Here is a 13826-nt window from a genome sequence, read left to right as displayed (position 1 = left end):
TTGAGTAATTATTCCGTACATATTTATTGTTTATATTAAAAAATAATATCTCTTAAGTAACATTTGAGGTTGATTAGCTAATTAAAATGACGATGCTATTATTGTACTTTTTTTACTCATTCGAATACCTGTTATTTGAGTTTTAAAATGCTCACTGCAAAGTATCAAAATATAGTGTTCATCACCAAACTGTTATTTTTTTTAATATAAGTCTATATACCTATACAGTTATATTGCCAATTATAATGGCAAAACCTACCTATAACTATTCACCTTATTAACTATGCGTCTGTTACGTGGACAAAGTTGTTTGTTTTATAGTTCAAACGATATAATTGGCGAATCTTTCCAGAAAGTACTTTTTTTTTATTTATTTAGATGAGATAAACTAACTTTATGTTGCTTGTGGAATCGTCGACGATAACGACAAACGTGTTGGCACCGATTTAACCATATTAATTAATAGTGTACAGTCTGCGCGGTCGGTATATTAAACAAATGCTATTAATTTTTATGACTTATTTATAATCATTATCGACCGTCGTTTTGTGTCGTATAAAATATTATGATCTTAACCGCGATTGTTAGTCCCGAAAAGAATTGGTCTCCCCTCGAGCAGTGCCCTCCAAAAACCGTGTTTTTTTTTATTAGTATAATTCGCCTGCCGGTTAAGTACTACAATGAAGTCGTCTAGCAAACCGTCGACCGAGATTTTTGAAAAGACTCGGTGAAAGTTTGCTCGGGGCTTAAATGGGGGGAGGGAGGGGCACAACCGCGCGTTCCTAATAAGTCTGTTATACACAATATAGTGTTGTACTTTCGTGGGTAGGTTAAGTGTATGCCAGGGTGGGCGGCCGCGGACGGAGAGGAAAAGTACATTGATTAAAAAAAACATATATAAGTATTAAATAAAAATCAAACAGGTTGTATTGAACAATAGCGAGAGGAGAAAAGGGAAAATTGCATTATTTTTTCAATTTCGAAACGATTTCAAATTTGAATGGCTTTCGTTGGGGAAGGGGAGGAGGGTGATTAAGCAACGCGCGTCTAGGGTTTAAACCGTTAACAAATATTACTGCGCAAATACCAGACCTTAAAAACGACAACGACATTATATGATAATTAATTTTATTTTGTCAATGGCGTTTTTTAAGTGTTCCACAACTGTTGCCGCAGTCTGGTGTGATTATTATGTCTACGAACGCGAATTAATCTGTTTCAAAACAATAACGCCATTATAATATTATTATGATGTCCAGACAGATCGGTTCCGGCGGTGACCTTGACGTGGCCTAAGTACATAACAGTGTAATGTATTTTCCCAAACGCGCAGGATACATTGTCTTTTATTTTAGCACAAACTTGAATTTTACCTTTTTACACAAGGCCGTTTTACACACAACGGATATTTTTTAGACTCAAACAAATACATGGACGATGACGTACAATAGTCTGTAAATACTGAAAGCGCGTGTACAAAAATATAGTCAAGTTGACATAATCAATTAGACCCGGGCATTGTTTAAATAAATAATTATTTAAAAAAAAATTCAAATAATCAGATAAAATGTAAATATTATATTTAACGAAAAATAAGTAGAATTTTATTTTTATTCGAGCTGAAATCCAATTAGTTTATTTCAAATGAAAATTTGAATTGGACAAATTTAAAATTAGTGAATACATAATTATTTACATCAATTTCTCATTTTTGGACTAGTAATTGAAGTTTGAAAACCATGTAAGGAGGGTGGTTAAGCTTAAACTGTCCCTCCTTCCGAAGTGTTTAATTATTATTAAAATAAGTATCAAGTGTCACTTCAATACAAAAAAAATAAGACAGCCAACTACTACACATGCGCGTCATCGACTATTGTAGAATACACTCGATATAACGAATTGTCTCGAAAACCCTCAAGTGTTGTTTTGTAATAGAAAAAAATGTGTTATTGTTTTTTTTTACATTTTCCATTCAATAGAGCGAGTAGGTCGATTTCACATCGAGTGTTAAAAAAAATGAAAACGGTACTAGAAATAATAATTGTTAAAAAAATACCCTAAAGGTGTTTTTCGATGACACACAAATTATTACTATTTTATTTGTTCAAACCAAACAGTATGTTTTTTTTTTTTACAAACGTTTTCCCGACAGTCGAATGCGGTTCTACCGACTTTTATGCGTTAATTATATTCACTTAGATAAACGTAATATGCTAAAAAGTCGGCTCGCTGTACTCGTATTCGTTTTTTTTCTCGAAATATCTCCTCATGTCAGCCGATGCATAAAACTGGTATGTTAGTGTAGTACATTCCTAAAATATATGAAGTGTAGAATTTAAAAAAAAAAAAGAAGAAGATTATTCGTTGAGTTGTCGATGATAATTGACGTTAGGTTAGTCTTATGCTGTAATGTAGTTGTATAATAATTGTAGTTAAACTATTAGTACAATTTAAAGGATTATATTTTTATGTTCTATAACATCAAAACCGTTTTACTCCCGACCTTGCCATGGCACGTGAGTGCACTAGTGTAAGATGTGTTGCATGGCGCCAGGTTGTCGGGCGTAAGCAAGAGCTACTCGACCGTAATAATAACTTAATTTTTATGTATCGAGTGGTTTTGTCTTTTAAGCCTCGACGTGAAGCCGAAGAGAGTTTTAATTATTTACAATAGTTGTTATACCGGTATTGATATATTTTTTTTTAACGACAAATGGTTAATAGTAATTAATGACAATATAAAATTCGATAATTCCATCGTGACAAGTATAGATTACAATTAAATAGTTTCAATAAAACATGTAAAATAAAGCGTTGAATCGAGATGAGCCACAGCTATAAGTGATAAGTGATAACACATTTTTATTATTATTATTTTGTTTTTTAGTGTAGCCACTTTTTATTATTATTTTTTTTGTAGGTATACTATGTTTCAAATATAAAACGGATTCATGTTTTTGGAAATTATTTTTTTTATCTTCTATCAAACATTTTAAGAAGGCTCCGCACTAAATCATTTTAAGAGCTATATTATAGTTTTATCGTATTTTAAATGCTACACGAAACGTAGACATGAATATTATAGCGTTTCAAATATAAGTTTAATTATGTTTTGTTGGAAACAGATTAAAAAAAACGCTTAAGACAAATAAAATGTGTTACGGGGCAAAAGATAGGCAATATATGGCACAAATTGATCGAGAGCCATTTTAATAATGCCATTATATATTTTGATATAAATTAAAGTATAAATTAATTTGAAGTTTACCTAATCCCATAACTTTAAAAGTCAGTTTTCCCTACAGTTATGGTGAGTTTGTAAAAAATGACATCTTTACAGCTAACCCACACAAGCACTAAATAGTGCACACTTTACATTTCAATCCCAATTTTTTTCTCTTTAAGCACAAAGCATCACTCGTAGTGGTTTATATAGTAACGAAATAAACTAACTAAATATTTAAACAAACACTTAACCTCAAAAACAATACTCTAACGTAATTCGGTAGCAATGTTACCATCATCAGCGCATACAACCGACTGAGCTTAGAATATGTTTTCTAATTGACGACCCGTCCCGGACAGCGAATTCGTCTAGAAACCATCATTTCATGATAGCAGCGTTGGGTCTTAAAGGCCAGTTAAGCTGATGATGATGATGGTTCCTATTTGATGCAAAGTGCATGTAATTGAAGTTAAGCCCCTTTAATTTGGGAGCCATAGTCACGTGTCTAATGGGGATTTTGGACGTGCTACCCGAGCGCCAAAACTCGTGTCCACATGGCGGCAAAAGTCCGCTGCTATACTCAGAGAACATACCTGCGCAGAAACCAAATGGTATGCTCCTGCGCAGGTACGCCCTCTCGTGGTGCACGGAGTATATAAGTGGGGGGTCGTCGAAATAAAATAGGCAACGTGTATAATAGTAGTGAAAAGTCTATAACCGTACCTTTCGGCGGCGTCCCTCGTGCGCGAACGTGCTGATGTACAGGTCGGCGATGCCCAGCAGACAGTCGTCGCACCGGCAAACGTCGCTGCTCATCGACGACATGGAATCCAGCGAGCTGGTCGAGCCCACCGAGTCGGTGCGGACCAGCGAGGGATGCGACCCGTACTGGTGCGGCATGTGGTGGTTGCCGTTGACGGAGGCCCGTTCCATTTTGGCGATGAGCAGCGCCTCCATCAGCGTGCGGGGCCGGTGCAGGCACGTCAGCGACCCGAAGTCGGCCGACGACTGGTGGTGCAGCTGTCCGCTCACCGGACCGCGGTCCGACATCATGTCCCTGGCCGTGCCGTCGCCCCGGCGCCTGTCCAGGTGGCCGAGTGACGCGGACGCGCTCCGGCAAAGGTTGCTGGACACGCGCCGCGACTTTTGGGGCTCGCTCGACGACATGGTCGGCGCTGACGTCATGCGCTTGCCATCACCGTCATCGCCGTTGTCGCCGTCGTCCTGTGTCAACCCCTTGTCCGACCGCCAAATTCCTAATCCACATCGGTTTCAATATATTCTTACATGATTACAATTTACGATCCGTCTTAATAAAATAAAACAATAATATTTTGCATTTTTGTAACACGCTTCGATCGGCGTATAGGATGGACAGACATGAGCTATGACACCTATGACCTAACATTTTTTTAACACGGTTATGTTTTTAGCCCGGGAGTCGTTTATACCGTAAGTTGAAAGAATTGGATTGTTAAATAAGTCATATTAAAAAAAACACAATCTTTTTAAGACTTTATTATTTTATAATCAGTTGTTAATTAACACACGTTACAACGGCCTTCGACGTGCTAACTGTATACTAAACAGGTCTTTTAGCGTTTGCAAACCGTTGGCTCTCTTTTCGCACTAAACTGACAACAGTATGACTACAATATCAATCCCGGCCTTCGACTCCGGAGTGTCGTTTGTGTTGCGTTTGCGATTAATAACCGGCGTAGTGCCGAGTCGGTTATTTCAAGATTGTACTTTATAGTAAGCACTCGTGTATTGGGCCTACCCGGCGTTAATAAGTTAACCGACACACGCGCCAGACGGTCAAGTGTAAATTGCCATTTGACTAAAAGGTAATTTTGAGATTTCCATTAAGATTGGCCGGACCACACGGTTCAGTTCGGCCGGGTCAGGTAACCTCCCAATAACGTGCGTTATCATCCGCCGACCGCGTTTCAATCAGACGGCGACTACGGTATATTGCAGTTAACAACAATATATAATATTATTATTTATACGGTTAATTAAAATAAGTTACGGGCGGCCGGACTGGTAAATGTTAAACAGTCATAATAATATACCGTTTAAGTATAATATTATTATCGACGGGACAGATCCTCAACGACGGCGTGCCGCCACACACATATTATAATATGCAGACGGATAAAATATGGATGTTAAAAATTGTTTTAATTTTTTTTAACTCTTCTACGCTTTGAAAACGGCTATGGCCGCTAAAAATTATCCAATAAACCGCGTGAAAGCGATACACGCTGTACGTGACGTTATAGGGGAACAAGTGTACTACCCACAAGGCATAGTTCCCATCTCGGGTATACGACGATTTCTGACCGTTTGCGAAAAATGATAATAAATAAATATAAAAAAAAAATACAAAGCAAACCAGTTGCTGGAGCAGTTGCTAAAGAATGCGACACACCGTCGCCGCCGTCGGGTCGTGTGACTGAACAGGTGACGACATTAATGGCGAAAAAATAAACCGTCGACCTCGTTAAAAAAAAAAATAGTAAATAAATAATGGACGAATAGATAGAAAAGAAGATTCCGGCGTCGGGGACGAGAAATCCCGGACTAACGTAATTTATGAGTAATAATTTTTATTGTTATTATTGTACGTTTTATTGTTTTTTTTTTATTTAACTTTTTTAATTGGCTTTTTATAATAGAGAACAACAGCAAACGGTAGCGAACGCGCGGATCCGCATCGAAAACGGATTTGAAAGAAAGTCGCCAACGTCGACCTTTTGAGTTTGAATCATATTATTATACCGTTAAACTGTTGTTGCGATTTAATGGTTGTTAAGACGATTTATGGGCTAGCACGATAAAAACTTTTCTTCCCACAAAAAAAAAACACACAAACAAGAGAGCGCAATAATTGTGTCTTGGATCGATCAACCCGAGTAGTTTTCTAGAGTTTGAAAACAAAACTAGTTTGTAGGAGAACTGCAACTGTGACTTCGGATTTTCAACTACTAAGCCTAACCGCCTAGTGAAAAAAACGAAAAATTACAAGATTTTGGAGACAATATCATATTTTTTTTTTTGATAAAATTAATATTTAACACTGACAAAGATACTGTGGTAGTCCGAAAAATAAATTAGCTACCCAAACCCTATTTTTAAATACTAAACTAATGATTACACATTACAGTTTAAGCTTTATATTAAGATTTTGCGACAAATTTGCCTATACCTAACTCCTTAATAAATAGGGGGTATCACGTCCTCTTCGAAAAAATAAACTTTGAATATTAAAATTAAAAATTCACTCAACTTTGTGTTAGTTTTAAGATTTTTAACTATAATTTTTCGGATGAAAAAAACCGTCGTTCCAAATAATTTGCATTAACGGCAAAAATAATCGAATATATTTTTAGTAAGATAATCTTTATTAATAGTGAGAAAATATTTTCAAAGTCGACAGTACAGTTTGTACTGTTAGGTGAACGACGGTTGGCTGCCCGAAGAGATTTATTATGTTAATAATACAGCGATTGATAGATCACATAAAAAAAAAACAACTTTGTAAAATAATCACGCGTCGATAAACATGTAATTCGCGTTAATTAACTATTCAACTAATAGCTCTTTAAACCAGACCGTGTCCACCAATCCAACCGCAAATCCGCTTGTGGAATATTAATAACACTGATCATTTAATGTAAAATACAAAAACAACAGTGGCATGTGTAATGTACATTGTAATATGTACTTAAATACAATGACGTGTTAATTGTGACTGTTGTGCATAATACCGCAACCCAACGCCACAACCTACATAATAATGTTGTACTGGCAAACCGTTAATGGCCAACTCAATAAAAATTAGTCGAAGCAATTATAGACTTTCGCTAAAATCTCAAAAAATATGTGTTTTTGGAGAATAATTTATCAGTAATTTTTTTTCCGTATTTAAGAAAAAAATTTATTAAAAAATCCCATACCCAACTGTTAGCAACTTTTTTTTTTTTCATATATGGTCGACAAAGGTTTCTGTGTTAATTTTGTAATTTTGCATTTGTCGACTCGACTTCATAAACTAAGTATTGTGTATAGGGTCCGATTTCGGTATAATATTTCAAATTTCTTTTGATTGAATCGCATCGAATATTTTCGTGGCACTGATAAAAACTAACACGGAGAGGATATTGTTGAAGATATCAGTTTTTATCACACCGAAAGCAGCAGTCATCTTAAATTTATACCACTTTAATGTTATATATTATTATTATTAGTTGTGTATAGCTGATATAACATATTATAATACTAAAAAGAGTTTTACCAAATGGCCGTCACTTTTTTGTTTACATCGAAAGTGACCCCCCTGCATTAATCTATTCTGTGCTTGATGCACTTTCATTTCTGATATAGTGGTTTGTTCACACCTGCAGTTGCCGTTTTATGTTTTGACATCGAGTATCACTTGAGGTTATTGATGAGTCTTTGCAATATTGCGGTCGAATAGCAACAACAGTAAAATAATATCGCATAATATATATTATGTACGATGGGGAACAAAATACCGAATCGAGGAGGGCACGCGTCGTGTCAAAATCGGTATTTTTCTTTTCTTTTACTGACACGTTGACGTTATCAATACCGTCGTCTCAGGTCGAGAGTGGTTCGTGATAACCGAAAACTGTTTTTTGTTGTTGTTCCAGTACAGCGTGACCCGCGCATTCGGATCCGAAGGACGGAGAGTATATTATTATTATCATTATTATTATCATTATGACGTGTGCCCTTCCCCTTTTTTCGCATTGTTATTATCAGCGGCGGTTGATCGATACGCCGACATATTAATGCGGCGTTCCGAGTACGATTAAAAGAAAACATTACCGAACACACTTGGCGCCTGCCTCCTGTACACCTATGCATGCCCACAATAACATAATTTAACGATAAAGTTCAATCGTACAACTGGAGAGAGAGCACTGACATATTGCTGGCAATCAGTTCTTTCGCCGAAAGGTCGCCCGTCCGATCATGTGTGTACTTTCTCGTCGTTGGTTAAGATATTATCGCAGGTGAAGAATAAGAAGAAGAAAACGGTCGTTACCCACGCACGTGATGCTCGTTGATAACTGCTGGGAATTAATATAATATTATATTACTATCAAATGTGTGCACAAGAATAATTCGACGTCGGGCCAGCAACGCCCGTCGCACTTTTCACTTGGAAATTCCTTTTGGAAAATATATTGATGCTAAATTCCGGGGTAGTGCCGCTACGTTGTGTACAGGGTGCAGCAGCCGGTCGGATCTACGGTGTGGTCAAAACGAAATTGCTTTTTAATAACTCTATTAGCGGTGGCGCCCGCGAGTGCATCGACATGCCGTGAATTTGCATAATCTGACTGGCCAATCGATGGCGGACAAATTGCACTGCGGGTATTGGGATTAACGAGCAGAGTCACTGAGGCAAAAAAAAAAACAGATGAACGACAAAACGAGTCGTACACAGACCTCGCCGCATATCTAACGACCATAATATTATCACAATAATTCAATATTGCGACAACAATTAATGGTCGTCCACGGAGAAATGGTTTGTCGGTTGGTCAACTATGTAGCCAACTTCAATCCTGCAGATTCTGTAATCTTAGTTTGAAATATGTAAAACACGTATAAATAAACGAAGACAGGCCAGACATCGCGTTTGTAGTCAGAAAAGTAGTTTACTTTAAGAAAATTAACAGTTGAGTTAATTACAAAATGCGATTACATAATACACCAATTGCTAAAAACGCAGAAACAAAATAATCGTCACATATTGTTTCTTAATTCCTTGTTTGTTTTAAATCATGAACACACATTAAGCAAATAAGAATTACATAAATTTAGTAGTATAATAAATAAATTTGAAAACACTATTAGTGTCATAACAACAGTCAAGGTAGTAGTTAATTGGCACCAGAACGAAAACGTAACTAATTAGTTATTTGATCAAGCACACAGCTCACTCGACAAGGAGAACTAGTGTTTTTTATATTATTAACTCAATTGATAACCGTATACAATTCGAGTTAATTCCTATCCGTTGTGGACTAAATGAACTATTCATTTAAGCACAAATTATAGACATTAAACTGTGAGTAACTGATTCATAATATGTACTTTAGTACTATACTAATACTTAAATTTAGCTAGTAATGACATTAAGCTCAGTAGAACAAAGCAAATGGATGAATGAATTAAATGGTATGAATCTATTTAATGAATTAATATTAAATGAAACATTTGAAACAAAATTTAGGCATTAATTTAAATTCAGAGTTAACGATTGAGTTGTAATGGTTGTGATGTCAGTTTTGCGTATAAACAAATACAACGGACTATTTACCATAACACGAATTCCCTGAACAAATAAATTGTTTATTGATTTTGTATCGTCCAACAGCTGCAGTAGTTCGTGATTGAGTTACATAGTTACTGACAGCTGTTGTGATAACATTGCTAGTTATTGAATGAGAAAACATTCATACTGTTATTGAATCGACCAAACAATAATGTGTTATTAATATGTACATTGTAGTTTTCCAATACTAACGTTAGTCGTACATCTTATTTATTAACTCAATAACGATTGAATGTAAACGACAAGTAAAGAAAAATAAGTTTATTTAAACAAAAAACAAAAACCGACAACGTTGTCAGCTGTGAATCGATATGGTTTTTGATTTGGCGTCGCTAAAATTAAATTGAAAATTTTTAAATCTATTCCGGCGGTCGACAGGCTTCAATTTTGATGGAATTCAACATTTCGCGTTTTTATTGGTGTACGTGAACGAATAGGTAGGTACTATGATAAATATTTATAAGGTGTTGTGCCGGACTAGAGTTAAGCAAACAACGTCGATCGACGGCTGGAAACGAGTCGTGCCAATAGATATTATATTCGGGTAAATAATAATAGCCGAGAGAAAGGCATTATTCATTGGTGTGATCGCGCATAGATCATCCTTACGGATCGAGACAACCGCGCGTCGTATGTATATATTATAATAATCGAGTAAATCGGCTTTGGGTTAAGTTTGGTTAGGTTTAAAAAAAAAAAATACCTTCAGTTTATTTATTTATAATAATATTTACGACCCGTTTCGAAGGTATTAATTTTCTACAAATCAAAACGTTTATTTTGTTTAAATTATTTATTTTTTTTTTTTTGATATCCTACGACTACAAATATTGTAAAAAAAAAGGTGGCCCTAAAAAAATTAAAAAAAAACAAAACCGAGTTTTCTAACCGCAGCGCGTAGGTATATAGGACTTGTATGTTTTAGCAGCCGACACAAGTACTCTTTCTCTCTCTAGAACGTGGGAAACGGGGCAACGGTTTAATTATCGGTTTTTTGATTTTACGATTTTATTATTTAGATTGCCGAAAACTTAACCACCTGACAACCGAGTAGTCTGATCGAGTTAAGCGGATCAACCTGAATACATAATGATACGGCTTCGACATAATGAAATTATAACCTATCGGTCGGCCGGCACGCACACGTTTGAAAATGATTACTTCGGTCGCCGCTAAAAAATCGCTATCGCCCGTGCAAATATTACAATTATATATGAAGACGTTTCGGAGGTCCTCGCCCCTTTTGCCCCACCCCCTCCCCATGGACCCGTCGGTGATGCCAGCAGAGTCATGCGGATTAAGTGATAACCGCGCACGCGACGCAGATCTCGAGAAAAAGATAATAACACGGTCTGTTTGAATTATTATAATAACACTGTCCGGCCGACCGGCCATTAAAATCGAGTTGTACATTTTTTTTTTTTGTTAAAGTCTTTATCGCCATAGTACGAGATATCTATGATTTACGGAGCGTTACATTTTAGCGATGATAATATTATAATGTTTCGGAGAACCGAAAAAAAAAAACCGTACTCATTTAAAAGAAAAAAGTTGCCGCTTTTTCGCAAACAAAGCGGCCGTAAATTACGCGAAAACCTCATTTACCTATATTTGTCCACAATTCAGCAAAGATGGCCTCGAGAAATCAGAAGGTAAAAACATAGACTACAAAAAAGCAGACAAAAAGACGCAGGGCAACATTGTTATTTACTATCTGAATTTATTGTAAGTACCCACAAAGAGTCGTGCAAAAATTATTCGAAAAGTTTTAGATTAAGACAATGATGGATAAATGATTTTTTATTCGTAATCAAATGTTTGAACAAAGTAATTTTTATTTACTGGTAGTTTAAAATTTCCTGATATTGTAATAAGAAAGTCTAAATGAAATAAAATCTTTTTATCATAAGCCAAATTGTTTACAATGCGTTTAATACTGACAAAATCACATTAAACAAATCCCATCGACCATTTTTGTCAGCGTTAGTTACTTGTGTCATTTTTTTGGCTATAGTTCAACATCATTCAGTGTACAAACTTTGATAATTGATTATCTCGCAAAAAATCCATCATACTCCTTGTGATTAATCACCGTGTTTTTACATTTATTTAAATATATTGGTAATAAAAATCGTAATTTCTCAGTTTCAAATAAATTAAAACACGAATTGTTTATTATACGACCACCTAGACTGTGCAGTTTATACATTATAATGTACAACATTATGGTCGGATCAAATTTATCATACAAACACTAAATTACTTTATTTCTAGCCCTAAGTCACGTTGCATTAGAAACGTTGGTCGGGATTAATATAAATAATTATAAATTAGCTGTTTTATACATTTGTGTTCCTCGGGGGGCCTATGTCTTCTAGACGGTACAAGCGTTGGTCAGTAGTGGAAAACAAACGATTAGTGCAAATTACAATAATAATTTGATGCTGGAAATCAAATGGAAATGGAATACATAAAACAGCACAACGGCAAAAGACCGTTTTGGGTTAGGTTTCACTAATGTCGTTTGCCCATATAATATAATATTCAATGACGCGTTGCCATAAATAGTAGCCAGAAATAATTAACGTTCGTTTAGATTGTTATCAATTGGATATTATAATAAAATATGGTTTCAGGCTAAAAAAGTCTTACCTCCTTTTTTTTCTCACCACGGTGGACGACGAAGAGAGGTTATTAGATTTTCTTTTTTGAAAATGGATACATAATAATAAAATAAACAAATAACAATTCAATAGACTTTTATAGACTACTCCATTCTATACAGTATTTGTGATGATTTTTATTGAATAAATAGATGGGTTGTTGAGAGCCGTAGCAACAGCAATGGATAATATCTATGTGATGCTGAAAAAAACATACTCACATAAGACACAATCGCCGTTCCGGCCGCTTTTCCATAACTGAACCGGTAATGAAGATGTAATGTGACTTTAACGAACCGCTCGTGGGCGTTGTCAGGCTGAACGTCGACCGGTGGTACTTTACTGCACCGTAATGGTTTGTTTGTGATTTTTTATTTATATTTTTTGTGTCGCCGTCAGAATGAGAAAATCGACTACTAATGCTGTTTGTCCCGGAGGCACGGTGGACCCCACAAGATACAGCCGCAATCATCAGGATGACACAAAGATTTTTTTGTTATGTTTACTACAGCGAAAGAGAAGAGAGAGTTGCCGAAAAACAATACAAAGATATTGACCTGGAGGAATAAGCCGGCAGTTATTACTTATTATTATTATTTTTTTTTAAATTTTACAACTCATTTGGTCTGATAAAAAACAATGTCGACCGGTCAAAAAAAAAAATATATATATATATTGTAATTTATTAACTATATTAACACCTTGAAGACGCCCACGAAAATATACTTTTGAAAGACGAATGATATGACCGAAAACAATGTAGCAAACCCTACATTGGCTTTGTCAAAAATATTTCTACATAAACTATAACGAACAACGTAAGCTGTAGACGATGACGCACGTCAATAATATTATTAGGTACAAATATAAACAAACTACATTGTAATTATAATTCCATTTTTTTTTATTACAGAAACGGCATCCGAGAAAATAATATCACGTTACGGTGTTTTAATCGAAGATCGAATCTCGTTAGGCCTGTTATAGAAATATAATAACATATTAACACAATAATAATAAATCCTGCACTCGGATGTATGTATATTTATAATGAGTTTTTAATATTTTACAATATTATTATACAAATTATTATAATTATTAATAGAAAACCGCAACGGCATATTGATGAGAATTCCATAAATTATTATTTTCCCCTGTAATTACAAGAAATGATGAGAAACACTGGACGTTAAGAGTTTAATAAAATCAATTCGTTAGCAATATTGTAATTTGTGTGGGCGCAGAAATATGTCGCGACACGAAAATATAAATAATTATACACTGTACCTATGTCCCATTTTGATAAAACTGGTTATAATAGACTTGAAGATAGAGTGAACCTATCCGGAACTCTGGGGAATCATCAAGAGTTGCAGCGATCAGATTCGGTGCAACAACGTCTTCCATCACGTCCTATTCGGTTAGACGAATGGAAATAGTGAATTGGATCCTAAAGCTGGAATGCGTCCAACAAATCGAACGGATCGTTCGACAATTGCGGAATTCCAGTAGCCGAACATTTACAACGGACATGTTATAAAAATGATTTGCACACAACACA

The 13826-nt window shown here is 35.5% G+C and overlaps 1 protein-coding gene across 2 annotated transcripts in view; it reads right to left on the bottom strand.

Annotated features, from left to right (window-relative positions):
• The window catches only part of LOC126834387 (inositol-trisphosphate 3-kinase B-like), a 152212-nt gene that overhangs the window by 34929 nt on the left and 103457 nt on the right, over positions 1-13826 (bottom strand). The window contains exon 2 of one of the 2 annotated variants that reach the window (XM_050566265.1): positions 3950-4482. The exons of the other annotated variant lie outside the window; for it this stretch is intronic. Coding sequence (XP_050422222.1) covers positions 3950-4411 — 462 coding nt within the window. The 5' untranslated portion in view covers positions 4412-4482. The remainder of the gene's footprint in view (positions 1-3949; positions 4483-13826) is intronic. 2 annotated transcript variants of the gene reach the window in all.

The sequence above is a fragment of the Adelges cooleyi genome, unplaced genomic scaffold (assembly GCF_023614345.1).
Source record: "Adelges cooleyi isolate 19-005CV unplaced genomic scaffold, UGA_ACOO_1.1 ACOO_flye_CR_arks_rails_tigmint_CR_PRNA_21, whole genome shotgun sequence".
In the NCBI taxonomy this organism is placed as follows: domain Eukaryota; kingdom Metazoa; phylum Arthropoda; class Insecta; order Hemiptera; family Adelgidae; genus Adelges; species Adelges cooleyi.
This window is presented reverse-complemented; position numbering and strand designations above follow the sequence as displayed.